The following is a 16,075-nucleotide window of genomic DNA, read 5'->3' as shown; positions in this document are numbered from 1 at the left end:
TTGGTCCCGTTTTACAATTGGTCTACATTAAAGTCCAAAGGGTCAAAAATTAAACTAAGTTTGATTTTAACAAAAATTGATTTCTTGGGCCTCTTTGATATGCTGAATCTAAACATGTACTTAGATTTTTGATTATGGGCCCAGTTTTCAAGTTGGTCCAAATCAGGATCCAAAATTATTATATTAAGTATTGTGCAATAGCAAGAAATTTTCAATTGCACAGTATTCATTAATAGCAAGAAATCTCCAATTGCACAGTATTGTGCAATAGCAAGAAATCTTCAATTGCACAGTATTGTGCAATAGCAAATATTTTCAATTGCACAGTATTGCACAATAGCAAGAAATATTTAATTGCATAATATTGTGCAATAGCAAGAAATTCCAATTGGATTTCAATTGGAGTTATCTTTCTTTGTCCAGAATAGTAGTTGAATCAACTTAAATCATTGTTTTATACAATATACAATGTATATTCACTTTTACTACCAACTGATAGATTAAAACAATCTTTACCATTCAGTGATAACATGTCAAGCACTTTTTTTACATTTTAATATTTTATGATGTATTTAATTGAGTGGTTATTGTTGCAAACTTCATTAGAAATTTGAATTGAGATCAGTTTTGAAATAAGGGAAAGGGGGATGTGAATTAAAAATTGGGGGGTAAATTTTTTTCATTTCAGATTTCAAAAATAAAAAGAAAAATTTCTTCAAACATTTTTTTGAGAGGATTTATATTCAACAGCATAGTGAATTGCTCAAAGGCCAAAAAAAATTTTTAAGTTCATTAGACCACATTCATTCTGTGTCAGAAACCTATGCTGTGTCAAGTATTTAATCACAATCCAAATTTAGAGCTGAATCCAGCTTGAATGTTGTGTCCATACTTGCCCCAACCGTTCAGGGTTCAACCTCTGCGGTCGTATAAAGCTGCGCCCTGCGGAGCATCTGGTTATTGGTTGTGTATATGATCATTTTATTTTTAGAAACTTTTATGTCCCTTCTAAACTTTTTGTATCTTATCATATCAATCTATAATACTAAAATTACGAGGTCCAATTTGTCAGCCGTCATCACGTAAAAACGACGAATCAAAAAAATCAACTTTATATATAACTAAGGTGTAGATTAAAAATTACACCACTCCAGGCCCTTTTGTTTTCCACGTAATTAATATTGCCAATAATTAAGAAGTTCCGGGTCGATTCCGATACCAATACCAATAGTATATTCACCTGTTACCTTTTATCTTATTTGTACGTTCCCCATCTGACAGGTGCACCGCCAAACGGTGTATTATACACGGGTCATAATCACAGGGTTGACACTACTAAATTGTCAAAGTGTTACCTATTGTAGTATTTTAATCAGTAAGACTTTCTAAGTACTAAAAATATGGACTAAAAATCAGGCGTATAGGTACTGTTTTCAATTTGTTATGACGTAAAACAGCGAATCAAAGAATTCAACTTTATTTATAACTAATATAGGACAATGTTGTTGATTAAAAAAAACTCCATTCCAGGACCTTCCGTTTTCCAAATAATTAATATTACCAATAATTTTGATAAGTCCCAGTTGGACGGGATCAAACAAAAAGATTTGAAAGCAGAAACAACTGTGTATCTTATAATCCAGTCATGACTTTATCGGATGACAATAATAAGGTTTGCGCATAGTTATATACTTTAATTCAGTCACGGACCCGCGATATCACGGGTGTGTTCTAGTAGGTTATAAATTTATCTGTGGTATATGTTTTTTCCAGAGCAGGCTGGAGGAGACATTAAGCTACATTGTAGAAATCTCATTTAACTGTACTTATTTTCTTAATTTACTAAGATTTATAGTCAGTATAAAAAAAGAAGCAAGAAAACTTTATCTGTTGAATTACTTTTTTTTCAAGGATAATAATCCATTTAGTGAAGGATATCAAGAACGTGAGAAATTGGTGAAGGTCCACCCAGAACCAAATCTTCCTCCTATGTCATCTGCAGAAACAGGTAAGGTCATCTGAAAACGTTGCACACAAGAAAATTGTTTCAATGTTTTTGCTGACACATATCTGATTAAAAAAATAAAAAATGTAGGACACAAATGATTCATTCAAGATACCAGAGATTCAGGTTTTCAAAAAACTGTTGGATATAGCCAGTTCCAAGATGAAACATTTTTAAATGCTTCAACCATATCATTGTTTATCATAACAAACAAAGAAGGCTAGTTTAAACAATTTTTTCTGCTATTTATGCTATTGCAGAAAGACACAGATCTGTATTATATTTGAAAAATATGGTTAATTGTATACACATTATTGTCTCACTTAACAGGGGACCAGTCTGATAGACCAGTTCCATTTTATGGTGAAAGAACTATGTCATATGATCAAAGTATACGTCTCCCAGCATCATCAAGTGGTGAACAACAAAGATACCATCGTAAGTCCTAATTAATTAAATCATTTAGGAAATTGAAATAAGAAATTACAAATTTTAAAAAGAAAAGTGTTGTAGTTACGGAAGGAAAATTATGATCAGGCCATTTAGCCTCTTTTATTAAGGGTCTATAATTGAATCAAATAACATAGTTAAATACATTAGTTCATTTCTTTTATGTTTGATTCACTTTGAGGAATCTTTGTGTTAAAAAAGGTTTTATAAGATATCTTTGGTAATTTTTTTTGTTGAATAAAGAGCAGTGATTTTAGTTGCTAATTGCATTAGTCTTTGTTAATAACTGACCATTTCTATGGGTTTTTTTTCAGTTCAAGGTCCAAGATTTCTAGATCCAAGTTTGATGGGAGAGCAAGGTGCAAGGCCACCAATGCCAACTGGTTTCCCTGGACCACCTATGGACCAGACAAGGATGGTCTACAGACAGGGGGCTCCTCCATCATATGGACCAGGTAAAACAGTTCAAACATGAAATGTGAATGGCTTGTTTGATAATACTTATTACTAACCTGTGCATCATCTATAGTTTGGTCAGTTATGCTTATTATACCCATGCAACAAAGCTGCCGATTAGAATATATTAGCTATGCAATGCCATTTGATAAGGGAGTTTCTGTTTTGAATTTTTCCTGGAGTTTGGTATTTTTGATATTGTACATTTTTATGCATTATGTTTGTATGCATTCATAAAAGGTATCTGGGAAATAAGGAAATTATAGATTTGTCCTGTCATTTTCTCACTATTTATGAGTAATAGTACAACTATATTTGGTATGTAGAATCATTGCAAGGTATACAAGTTTGTCAGACAGTGTTGTTCTTTTCTTGACCTCATTTCATGGGTCATTGATTAACATGTTTTTGTTATTAGGTGCTTTTCTTGGGTATTTTAGCGAAAAACTTAACTCAAATGAATAGATTGTAAGGTATACATGTCCTTCTGGCAGGGCTCATTTAACCTTGACAGAAACTTCAGTTTTCAACTATGATACTATATGCAATATTTCAACTATATTTGGTGTATTGAATGACAGTAAGGCAAAGATGTTGTCTGGCGGGGTTCCTTTGAGCTTGACCTCATTTTCATGGTTCATTTACCAATATTTGGTTTTTGTGGTTAATGTCTGTTTCCCAGGATACTTGAAACAATAGGCAAACTATCACATTTGGTGTATGGTATGATGTCATATGTACATGTCTGTGTGGCAGGGTTCAGCTGACCTTCACACCCTTTACATAGATCATTTTCAGAGTGCATTAGTAAATGTGACATTTTCCTGATCTGTTTCTCAAATATTATAAGTAATAAGCCACATTTATTTGAATTATGAAATGATTAATATGTTTCCTATTCATCTGACAGGATGTGTGACTTCACCTCATTTCATCAACATTTAGTTTTTGTGATTAGGTGTTTTTCAGTTCTATAAGCATTTGGTGGTAAGGAGAACATGTTCATCTGGCCTTGACCTCATTTTCATGGATCATTGACAATGTTAAGCTGTAGTAAATTCTTGAGCTTAAAAACTTTCCAACAACCTCACATTTAATAATGACCATTAAACTTGGTGACACATTTCAGCTAGTATGTACGCTAGTCATAACATGAATGAGCATAGTTCATTTGTTAAAAGGTTGATCCTACAATATTATTTTAGTTTTTTAAACTTGCATTAGGGGGGGGGGGGGGGGGATGGAATGCACATTTCCAACCAGTAAAATATTATAATTTTGCACATCATTATTTTCATTTTTTTATTCACAACTGAAATATACTAATACTGTAATAAGAAACTAATCAAGCATGAAAGAATAAAAGTATAGGCTGTAAAGTTTCCCTTGAAATGATTTTTACCTAATCTGTTTGTCCTTTCTGTCTAATCTGTTTGTTCTTTTTATACGCCCGTCAAAATTTTGACGTGACATATTATGGTACAGGTATACAAATGTCCTGTGTCCGTCTGTCTGTCCAGCGTAAACATGTTGCACCGTAACTTGAGAACGACTTATCCAAATTTCATTAAACTTTTTACAGCGGTTTCTTATGATGGTCAAATGATCTGTATACTTTTTGATAAAAATTAAATTAAGACTATTTGAGTTACGGCACTTTGTAACTAAAAAGGGGGGGGTGTTTTTTTTCACATGTCGCTCTGTATCTAAAAAACTATTTTTTATTATTGCTTAAAACGTTACACACTTCTTAGTTATATTAATCTTAAGATCTGTATACTTTTTGGTGATGATTCAAAATTTTATTTTTGAGTTATTGAGTATTTTGTAAAAAAAGGGGGAGGTTTTTTTTTACATGTCGTGCCGTCTAAAAATGACTTATGGTTATTGCTTTAAACTTTACACTCTTCTTTTTTTTTTAATCAATCTCAAGATCTGTTTACTTTTTGGTGATGTTTCAAAATTTTATTTTTGAACTACAAAAAAATGTATTGAGAATTTTGTAAAAGTGGGGGAGGTTTTTTTTAACATGTTGTGCTGTATCTCAAAAACAATTTATGATTATTGCTTTAAACTTTACACACTTCTTTGTTATATTAATCTAAAGATATGTATACCCTTTTGCATCATCTTCAAAATTTTATTTTAGTGATATTAAGTTTTTTGTAAAAACTTTACAAACTTTTTTGTTATTTTAATTTAAAGATCTGTTTACTTTTTGGTTTTGATTCAAAATTTTATTTTAGTGATATTTAGTTTTTTGTAAAAAAAAAAAGAAAAAAAGAGGGGGGGTTTCACATCTCCCGCAGTATCTCAAAAACACTATATGTTTTTTGCTTAAAATTTCTATTTATCATTGTTCCATTAAACTTCCACACCAGACGTCGGTCGTATCATGTGCTCAAGGTGTAGCTGTTTATTGAACAATGAAATATGGTTAAACTGAACTGTAACTATTTTAAATCTTGGTTTGGTGTAAGATAAAAAAAAAATGTCGATATTTTCACATTAAAATACCAGGGAAATGATTGTTAAATCTGTTTCTCTAGAAGGCATATACAATTAGATAGTGTTCTTAAAGATTTCATTATGGGATTATATAGTTAGAATAGTATGTAGAATGTCAGTATTTGTACTAACTGCTGTTTCTAGGCTATGGACAACCACCCATTGCTAACCAACCAGACCTCAGCATACCTCTTGAGGCAGAAAAGAAACCCAAGAAAAGGAAAAAGAAAAAGAAAGCCGAGAGTAATACTGGTTGTTGTGTGCTTTCTGCTGTAGACAAAGGCTCATTTATACTGTTTCTGTCTATATTTTGTTTGCTTTTGATTTGAAACTGTCCTTATACAGGTTCTTACAATTTTTTTCTTCACCATTTCAATTTAATTTATAGATTCACATAAACAAAAAAATGATTTAAATAGTGAAGCTGTGAGAGTTGATTGTAACTTTGCAATGATCAATTACGGAAGATCTAAGTTGACACTGAATTTTGAATAACTATTGCTCCCATTTTGGCACCCTTGTCCTTTATTATTTATCATTCTTTAGCAAAAATTAGGTTAAAAGAGAGATATTCATGGTTACCATTTGTACTTACTTTTCAACTCATTCAGTCTGAATTGCTTTTTTCAATCACCTTTCTTTATCTAAGTTGAAGAAATTACAATTCTGTTTTATTATAAAGGGAAAAGAATATAAAGTTTGAAATTTGAAAAATGCAAGACATTCCAAATAACTATAAAATTTTATTACGATGTAAACCTTGGAACAAATAAAAATTCAAAAATCTTGATTTTAACAGATACAGTCCAAAACTTATCATTCAGGAAATGACATGATCAGTAAACATAATCATTGTTTCATCTTTTAAATTATAAGTGGCAGGGGGAACTGTACAGAGAGAATTCTTATGAGAAGTTATTTATCAATTTTGATTTTTTCCCCCCCATTAATAATGAACAAATTTTCATAGATTAACAGTAAATTCATTAAGAAAACTGATTTTCATGTCCACTAGTGCTACATTAAATTTAATTTTTCTTAAGTTTTACTATTATTAACTGATACCAATATAGTGCTGAAACGTGTAATTGAGCCTTCAGATGTTGTGATGACTGAATGTTATATGTTGTTTATTGTTATTCTATTATTGAATATTCACATACACATTTTACATTAATTCATAGATATTTTTACATATGCTTTGATTAAACATTTCTTTGTATTTAGTCATTGATATGAAGTTATCATATATATATATATCTACTTTCTCTTTTCTCATGGTCTTTAATCATCCATGACTACTCATGTCTGAGGTCTTCCAGCAAATCATTTTTTTATTCAAAGACTATATTAAAAATATTAAGTTTTTGAATATTTTCACAGCTTTTTTTGACAGATGAAGGTTTGAAAAAAAATTGTATAACATATTGTTCAGTTCAAATGCTTTAATTTAAGACAACAGTTTTTTTTCTCTTGTTACTAAGGAAGGGACGGTTAAAGCGTTTACCTCTATTCATCTATCTTCCTCTAAAACATTTCTCTGGAATTTTTCTCAGCAATAACAGAGCTACTTGATATTTTGTACCAAACTTAAGTTTGTTAAGCTAAACTGTGTGACACATTTTCAAATCCTTCCTTTTTGCCACATTCATGTGTGTTCTTTACGTTTATGCACTTATACAAAGTTTTAGTTACATTTCCTCCCAGCAACTACTAGTCAAAGCATGTTGATACATGTATTTGGTAATAAGCTTCATATAAGTTATGGTCTGAGACATCTGCCCTCACGTATTTACTTTGTTAGCTACATACATATTTTTTCTTCACATTAATTAATTTTCTCAGGATTTGTGGCTTTGGTGATTGATGGTCTTAATAGAAGTTTATCTTCTGTATCAATTAATAGCCTTTTAACACTGAGGTTTTTAGTTTGACCCCTTTAAGCGGCAGGTACCATTATCTTCACTTTTAATTGAGTAGGACTGTCAGTTTTCCTGTCCAAAGTTTTGGTTGATGTTGTGTACATGGTCTACCTGACCGCCACAATATAGCTTATGTTGCTGATAGTGGCATTAAATATCAACACTCAATTAATCCTAGGAATTACAAATCATAAGTTCTTAGTGTTTGGTGCCAAGCTTGATTTTGGTATGATATAGAGAATGGCACATTCTCATATCCCTCTAACCTTTTTTTCACTCAAACTAGAACTGATTAACCTGGGGAGTGATTCAGACTCCTGTAAGCCTCTAGTTTACAAATTTGAACAATATGTATAGAAAAAAATTGGGTTGAAATCAATTTCAAAGGAATGGAAATATACAACAAAACATGATAAACAAAAGAGAACAACCTATAAGACCTTACTGGACATATTTTAAAGAAGTCTTCAGATACACACTAATATTCTTGCTTTTTTGTATTTAAATAGATGTTGTCTTTTTATGTAACTTGATCTAAATGAGCTACATGTTTTGCTATCTCTTTGCATCTCTTGTTGTACTCTCAAAATTGTACATGCTACAATCAGCCAACCAAGCTTTTTGCATTTTTCAAAATCATATATCATACCGCATGCGATGGGAAATTTTTTTTTTTTTTTTTTTTTCATCGGGCTTACCCACGGCTGAGAAGGTACGTGGTCGACCTCGATAGCGGGGCTACCGCATGCGATGGGAAAAAAAAAAAAAAAAAAAAAAAATCTATAACTAAAAGTAAAATCAACTGAGACATATCAGTTTGAATATTGTTTCAGAGAAACATTATTCTTTTAAATGCTGAAGTATGAAATAGAACATTTAATTAGTGTAGAATATTTTTTATGATAAATTTTATGTTTCTTTTTTAAATTTGTATTCAAAATGTTGGCTTCCTCCTGTCCCCAAAAATCAGTCATTAACCCAAATTTGTCACTATCTGAAATCCTAGGTTCAGTAGATATTTGTTGTCTTTTTCCTACATTTTATGTAAGATATTTATTAAAAAGTAAAAAAAAAAAAGATTTAGTCCATGGGCTGATATAAATTTTTGCAACACTTGAGACATTGGAACCCTGGTATTGTATAGATTATCCAGTATCTGTGTCTATATTTCATATTGAGCCCAACTAATACCACCTAAATAGTATGATGAAATAATTTATGAGAAATTATGATATAATTGTGATCCTTTGAATTTTTTGTTAGGGTTCCTTAATTGACATTTTTTTATTTGATAAAAGTTTACAACAGCTGTCTATATAAGTTTGCTATATTCTGTGTCTCCTTGTTTTCTAGCACAATTGTTTATATTAGAAAAACACGACTTTGTTTATATTTTTGTTTTCGCTCTGAAGTTGATGTTATGTTTTAGCATTTGGAAGTATTTCAATTTTTATATAGGATAGAAAAACAGAATATCTTTTTTTATGAATTGATTTGATTCTGTAATATTAAGATATATGTTTATTTACAACCAGATATCTATTATTTATTTTATAAGAGGCTGGTAAATAATTTATAATGTTTTTCATATTTTTCAGTTAAATAATTTGTTAATTGTAGTTTATAGGCTAAAACTGAAGATAATTGATTTCATTTATTCCAAGGGTAATCAAACAATTATTAATTTTAGGTACACTACAGATCTAGACGAGACAAAAAAACATAACACATTAATGTTTTTTTTAAAGGATATTCACTGCTGTTGTTATTGAATTGTTTGTCAGATATTCAAAACCCTCTAATTTTATCCATGTAGTGCCATGATCTTTTTTTTTTAAAGTTTTTAAAGAAAAAATGTGCCAACATTAAACTTGTGAAAAGCCTTGAGACCATCTTTTCCACTAATGGTTTTATTTCCCTTATTTATACACTATAATATATTAACTGTCATTTTTTAACAGAGCAACAAACATCCTTAATAGGAAATCTTAGTACTAACTCAACTTAAAAAACCTATTTAAAGAGACATTATTAAAGAAGAATTTTATTTCCAGGTCCTGCACATAATCAAGCTCCTTTGGAACCAAGGCCTCCTGTTCATTTCACACCACAGTCAGAAACAGAAAAACGTATCATGGAAATTCTTGAAAGTACAGCAGGACTACACCGTAGACAACAGGAAGAGAAACAAGAGACAGAGAAAGAATCGAGTAAGCCTGGAACCCCGGGTAAATCTGTAGCTCAAAAAGAGACAAAAATTGAGACAACACATAGGGCAGCAAACACAGCCACTACACCCTCCTCAACACCTGAACCATCAGCTTCATCAGCGGCTAGTTCTAAAAATAGTGATCAACCATTAGCATGTAAAGTTACTCAGGGTTCAGGTTCTAATTTGAATTTACCATCAAGTGCAGAACTGTCAAGAGAGTCAGAAGATTCACAAGATTCTGAACCTATTTTACCTATGAATGTCATGATACATCAGCAAAGCATGCCACACAGGGTAACAATGCCACAGATGTTTAATGCTGCTGGTGTGCCACATGCAGCTGTTTCAAAACCAGAAAGTCAACAGTTATCTGAAATGATTCAGACAGAGGAAACCTCTCGATCAAGTTCAAATAGCCCAAGAGTTTTACCCCAATCAAACAGTCCCAGAATTCCTACTCCACAGTCTTCAGACATGATGAGATCAACTTCGGGAAGTCCAAGAATTCTACCAACTCAGGATGGAGCAAGATCCACTTCCAGTAGTCCAAGAATTCCTCAGTCACCAAATCAGCGACCCCCTCCTGATTTGTATCGTCAAGGTGTACCTTATCGTCATCCTCCAGTTCCTGAAGGCTATAGGTCAGGGTCTACAAGTCCACGGGTTTTGGATGCTTCTTTACAGAAATCCGCCACAAGCCCAAGAGTTTCTAATGCACCATCTCCAAAAGATATTCAAAGAACTATCCCTAGTCCTCGAATGGACCCACAGAGACCAGGATCAGCAAATTCTGATAGTTCAAGAACAGGAAGTCCTAGAGTACCCCCAAGTATCTCACCAGCAGGACATATGCACTTCTCTGCTGATCCACAACATCAGGGTATGCCTGGAATTCAACAATCTCATTTTATGTCAAGAACTTTACCTCATCAGATACCACCTCGTGGGAAATCACCTGGAAGGGTTTCTCCAAGGCAGTCTCAGCCTTCACCTATTTCAGATACCCAAATGATGTCACAATCTCAAATGTTAACTCAGTATCCTGGTAGAAAGTCACCAGGACAAGGCTTTGCGCCTAATTCTATGGGAAGAGGTATGCCTCCATACCCACCGTCTACTCTGCCTGTAAGTTTTCATAATCAAGGTGCCAGTAATGCATTCAGACCGGGAATGATGCAACACTCTACTCCAAATAGATTTCAACAGCAACCTAATTTTCGACCTCAGTTTTCCTCAGAACAACAACAACAGAGACCAATGTCACAGAGGTATATGTATCCATACCCACAATCTGTGACTTCCTCATTAGCAGAATCCACTTTAGCTCAACTACCAAGGTTTACAGCCAAGGTAACATCAGCTGAGTCGGGTACTTCTCCGACAAGTCAGTCTGCACCAGTGTTATCTTCAGGAAATCAACCATCAGAGTCGGAGCAGACTGGTTTTAACCCATCTGAACCAGCAATTCCTGGATTAAGACAAGATAAAAATAGCTTAAATCCTACTGAATCTTCTATACCTAGATCATCTCATCATATACAACAGTCATATATTCCTCAAAGTACAACAAACATACCACCAAATTCCAATCAAAATGTGTTACCCACTTCTGTACAAATGTCACAGACTCCAATGGGTTCTTTACAGACAAGTACAACATACTCAGCTATGGGCACAATTTCACATGGACAAATCCCATCAACCAAAGTGTTTGTTTCATCTTCACAGTCCATTGTCTCCACATCACAACCAATAGAAGGGCAAAGCAATACAACTTCTAGTCATAGTATTAGTCAAACTACCACTTCATCAAGTAACGATAGCAGCTATAAAGAGATTACTTCAGGTACAGAGGAAGGTAAACAGTCGTCTGTTAGTAATACTCAGACAACTGTTAATGAGACTAGTCAAGCACCAATGACATCAGGGGTTTCAACAAGTTCATCCAATCAGACATTAGAATCTAAGGATGTGGTTAAGGAGGAAAACCCTTCTCAATAATACTCGGCTGAATGTGTTGTTCATCTGAAACTATTATGTGATTACGGTCTATTAAACAGTTTAAAAAAGAAATAATAGTATTAGGATTAGAAAAGACATTATCTCATATTTCAAATTTAAGATGGGATCTCATAGACTACACATTAAATGGCAACTATGTTTGTGAATAGGATGTAGTGAGTTATTTGGACATATTAAATGGTACAAATGTTTGTGAATAGGATGTAATATACTATTTGAATCAAAAGAAGGAGAACTTTAATGTTTATGTCATTTTATATATTTATTATTACAATGAATTGGAAAATATATACCATGTGTGTTGGATCTGATTGTTTACCACATTGCAAGGACCTTGGAGTGCATAACTCAGTGCTGGATGGTTACATAAGTGCTGCGTTGATCTAGGATATAATGATTTATAAATACATTTCAAGTGATGTGTTTGAATTAGACTATAAAAAGCTACAGTTGAAGAAGTCAATTTCAAAGAAATATTCTCGACAAGTTTAAATTCAAAGGACTAGTCAGTTCTGTGTATTTTCTTGATGACATGTCATATTAAACAGAAAATTCCTCGACTTCATATGGGATGTAGTTTTTTGTCTGCAGGTAAGACTTTATTAGTAGATGATCACCCCATATAGACATTAAATGATGTATCATACACACACATAGTCTAAAAAGTAAAGAACCCAATGAAAAAAAAAATACTTATGTAGCTGTAACAGTAGAGCAAGATTCCCACTAGAAATTCCTATTGTCACCTCCGGTACTCAAAACTGGGACCTCTGTGTTCAAAATTGATGTTCTAACCAATGGAGCTAAAGAAGTACTTCTTAGGGGCCTGTCACATCATTGACATTCCATCTGGAAATGAAGAGACTTTAGAATTCAAAAAAAGCACACAAAAAGTGATAATTTTTGTTAAGCATTGTAATCATGGTAATATAATAGTTTCACACTCACACACACACACTTCTTTTTTGTACAGAAAAATATATATTACTTACTGCATCCCAGATTTCTTTATTTGTTCATAAACAGTTTTTTAATATCTTTTTTTTCTGTCTTGTATATGACAATTTATTTTGAAAAATACATTTTTAGAATTTTAATAAGTATTATTCGTGTAGTTTTTATTTTATTTTTTAAATCTGTAATAAAGGCATTTAAAATCAATCAATTATGTTACCTTTTACAGTTCAAAAGTTTTGTAGTCCAGTCAAACTAAGATTTAACCTCAAACTAATTACAACAGAAAATGCCCTTTATATACAGAGAAAAAAGTCCCTTAAAATCTAATTTGAGGAAAACTCAAAATCAGCATTTTTTATTTCATACGGAAATTAACATTGGAAGGGGAGATAACTCTTGCAAAATGTGTCTTTTTTTGTCAATTTTTGGTTGTTTTTCTTGGATTTTTTATAAATTATGATACTTTGATGGGGCTATAAGTTTGTATTTGACTAAATTATATAATCTTCTGCTCATGAAATGTACAAAACCGAAGTGTTATGGGTAGTTTAATTTTTTTCATGCATTTTTCATTTAAGAAATTTCATATTTGAAGCTTTGTGACCATTTTGAAAAAGTAAATTGAAAAGTTGGTATTGTTTATATCTGCATATTATATTTTTTTCAGCAACTTACTTATCTAAAGAAACTTTAAACCACAAAATGAAGAATACATGCTTAATTATTTTTATTAAATTTGAGATTCTTTACCTTGACATGTTGAAAAATTCAATAAATGGTCAACTAATGAATTACAAAATCTAGATTATAGCTTGGTAAAAGATATGAAAACACCTTTAGAGTTGTTTGTCATACTCTAAAGACCCCTAAAATATCAAGAATCGATACATTCTGATGAATAGAAGTGGTAAAGTTATAATTTTGTATCAATTGTGCCTCTTTTTTTGCAGGAGTTATCTCCCTTTTCAATGCAAATCTCCATAGGAATTTTAAATGATTTTTTTAAGTCTTCTTCAAGTTAGATTTAATGGGACTTTTTTCTGTGTATATTTCCTGTATAATGCTAAAGATTAAAACTTTAAATCTTCTGTTGCAACTACTTTTGGGTTAGGGTCAAATTTATGCTAGATTGACAGGACTATTGGTCGATTTGAAAATTTGAAGAAATATAAATTCTTGTATTGTTTTATAAAATTGAAAACAGTCTTAAAAAAGATTTTGTTTGGCAATATCAGCAACTACATCACTGGTGTAAATCATGCATTATGGAGATCCCTGATCTGTAATGACTGTCACAGAAATATTTGATTTTAGTAAATGCTTTATTAAATTCCACTCTTCTAGGCGAAAGGGGGCAAAATATGATGCCCTCTCTCCTAGGGTCTATCCAAATACTGTTTCTACTCTCTAATTTAAGTTTAACTCCTGCAAAATTTATGAAACTGATAAGCAATGCTAAGAACCAAAATTTGAAAACAGAGTTCAAATTTGAGCAGTGAGTTAATTCTTTCAGTATTAAAAAACTTGTTACATAAGAAATAAAAACAAAACAGTGAAAATATGAACATGATGAAGAAAAAAAAACACATAAAAAAAATACAGACGACTAGAACAATAGAACAGTTTAAAAACTAACGGTTAAACATCAAATGCTATCAAAAAGTTTTTTCAGGTATGATTGATAAGCCAAGCAACGTATTACTAATATAAAAGTTCATTCCAAATGACATGAAATTAAAAAAAGAAATAATTGTTTCTCTTTTTCTTTCAGCGTGAAATAGAAACTGCTGCAGATTCTCATTAACCATTAGATGACAAAGAAATAGTTGTTTGATAGAAATGTTGTATATGTATTATTTATGTTTGAAAAAGAAATTTTTATATTGTGTTTAAAAATTTATGCAAGAAAGAGATGTTTAACTTTTTAGAAATATTTAATGTGATGGTAGATATTTTTTCTCAGAGATGCTATACATTTTGTTTGTACATGGCTTTGTTTGTGATGAAATATATGTTTTTTGAATAAGGAGATTATCATGCAAGGTAGTCTATTTGTGGTTATTTGTTTGTTATACATGTTTTTTTGTATGATTGTCCTAGTAAATTTTAGTGATATGCAAGTCTTTACATTTTATTAGACATTACCATGTAGAATAAAGATATGTAATTGCCAATGAGACAATTATCCAAACTATTTTGGCTTTTGCAAAATAAGGAATCTGTCCTTTCTTCATGGTAGAAAGTTTGTCAGTTCAAAATCTCTTCCAATTTTAAATGTGATAGAGCATTTCATGCCATATATTGTCACTAATTTAAATCTCTGCCATGCATTTTGGAGGAATATTGGTTTATGTCTATCCATCAGTCTAGCAGTTATTGTTGATTACATACCTTATATATTTAGATATAGGAATATGTGGTATGAGTGCCAATGAGACAACTCTCCATCCAAGTAACAATTTATAAAAGTAAACCATTATAGGTCAAGTTACGGCCTTCAACACAGAGCCTTGGCTCACACCACACAGCAAGCTATAAAGAGCCCTAAAAATTACTAGTGTAAAACCATTCATTTGTTCACTTCAATGATCTTCAATATTCTGTTCTCTCTTACATATTACATATTGATTTTTTGCAGTTTCTAAAAGCAACAAATGAATTTCTTTGTATGAGGAAGTGTGGCAATGCTAATACAAAATAGTACAGTTTACAAAGAGAAAAAAACCAAAGCATTTTTCACAAAAATATAGTAGGGGTTAAGTTTATGAATACTCAAAAAGAGAGACAATAGATACCAAACACATTCAAACCCATATAAATAAAACAAAAAAACAAACAACAACGTCATGGCAAGAGCAAATGATGAACAACCACAAATTAAAACACAAAAAAACAGACTGAGCAACATAAAGCCCCACCAAAAACCAGAGGTGATCCCAGGTGCTTTGGAAGGGTAAGCAGATACTACTCCAAATATAGCATGGTTTGTGTTGTTCATGTAAGAACATATCTGGTGGTTAGTCTTATATTGGTAGGTCATATTCAGAGAAAAAGGAGGGGATAGGGTGAAGACAAGCAGAACATATCTGGTGGTTAGTCTTATATTGGTAGGTCATATTCAGAGAAAAGAGGAGGGGATAGGGTGAAGACAAGCAGAACATATCTGGTGGTTAGTCTTATATTGGTAGGTCATATTCAGAGAAAAGAGGAGGGGATAGGGTGAAGACAAGCAGAACATATCTGGTGGTTAGTCTTATATTGGTAGGTCATATTCAGAGAAAAGAGGAGGGGATAGGGTGAAGACAAGCAGAACATATCTGGTGGTTAGTCTTATATTGGTAGGTCATATTCAGAGAAAAGAGGAGGGGATAGGGTGAAGACAAGCAGAACATATCTGATGGTTAGTCTTATATTTTTGGGTCATATTCAGAGAAAAGAGGAGGGGATAGGGTGAAGACAAGCAGAACATATCTGGTGGTTAGTCTTATATTGGTAGGTCATATTCAGAGAAAAGAGGAGGGGATAGGGTGAAGACAAGCAGAA

The 16,075-nt window shown here is 32.1% G+C and overlaps 1 protein-coding gene across 8 annotated transcripts in view; it reads left to right on the top strand.

Annotated features, from left to right (window-relative positions):
- The window catches only part of LOC134708063 (histone-lysine N-methyltransferase 2C-like), a 78,990-nt gene extending 64,344 nt beyond the window's left edge, over positions 1-14,646 (top strand). For 7 of the 8 annotated variants that reach the window (XM_063568354.1, XM_063568357.1, XM_063568355.1 and 4 more), the window contains 6 exons: positions 1,912-2,008; positions 2,336-2,443; positions 2,770-2,910; positions 5,564-5,662; positions 9,396-12,166; positions 14,304-14,646. In XM_063568354.1, coding sequence (XP_063424424.1) covers positions 1,912-2,008; positions 2,336-2,443; positions 2,770-2,910; positions 5,564-5,662; positions 9,396-11,554 — 2,604 coding nt within the window. In that variant the 3' untranslated portion in view covers positions 11,555-12,166; positions 14,304-14,646. The remainder of the gene's footprint in view (positions 1-1,911; positions 2,009-2,335; positions 2,444-2,769; positions 2,911-5,563; positions 5,663-9,395; positions 12,167-14,303) is intronic. The other variant, XM_063568361.1, reaches the window with a different exon arrangement.
- Positions 14,647-16,075: the final 1,429 nt, after the last annotated feature.

The sequence above is a fragment of the Mytilus trossulus genome, chromosome 2, assembly GCF_036588685.1.
Source record: "Mytilus trossulus isolate FHL-02 chromosome 2, PNRI_Mtr1.1.1.hap1, whole genome shotgun sequence".
In the NCBI taxonomy this organism is placed as follows: Eukaryota; Metazoa; Mollusca; class Bivalvia; order Mytilida; family Mytilidae; genus Mytilus; species Mytilus trossulus.
This window is presented reverse-complemented; position numbering and strand designations above follow the sequence as displayed.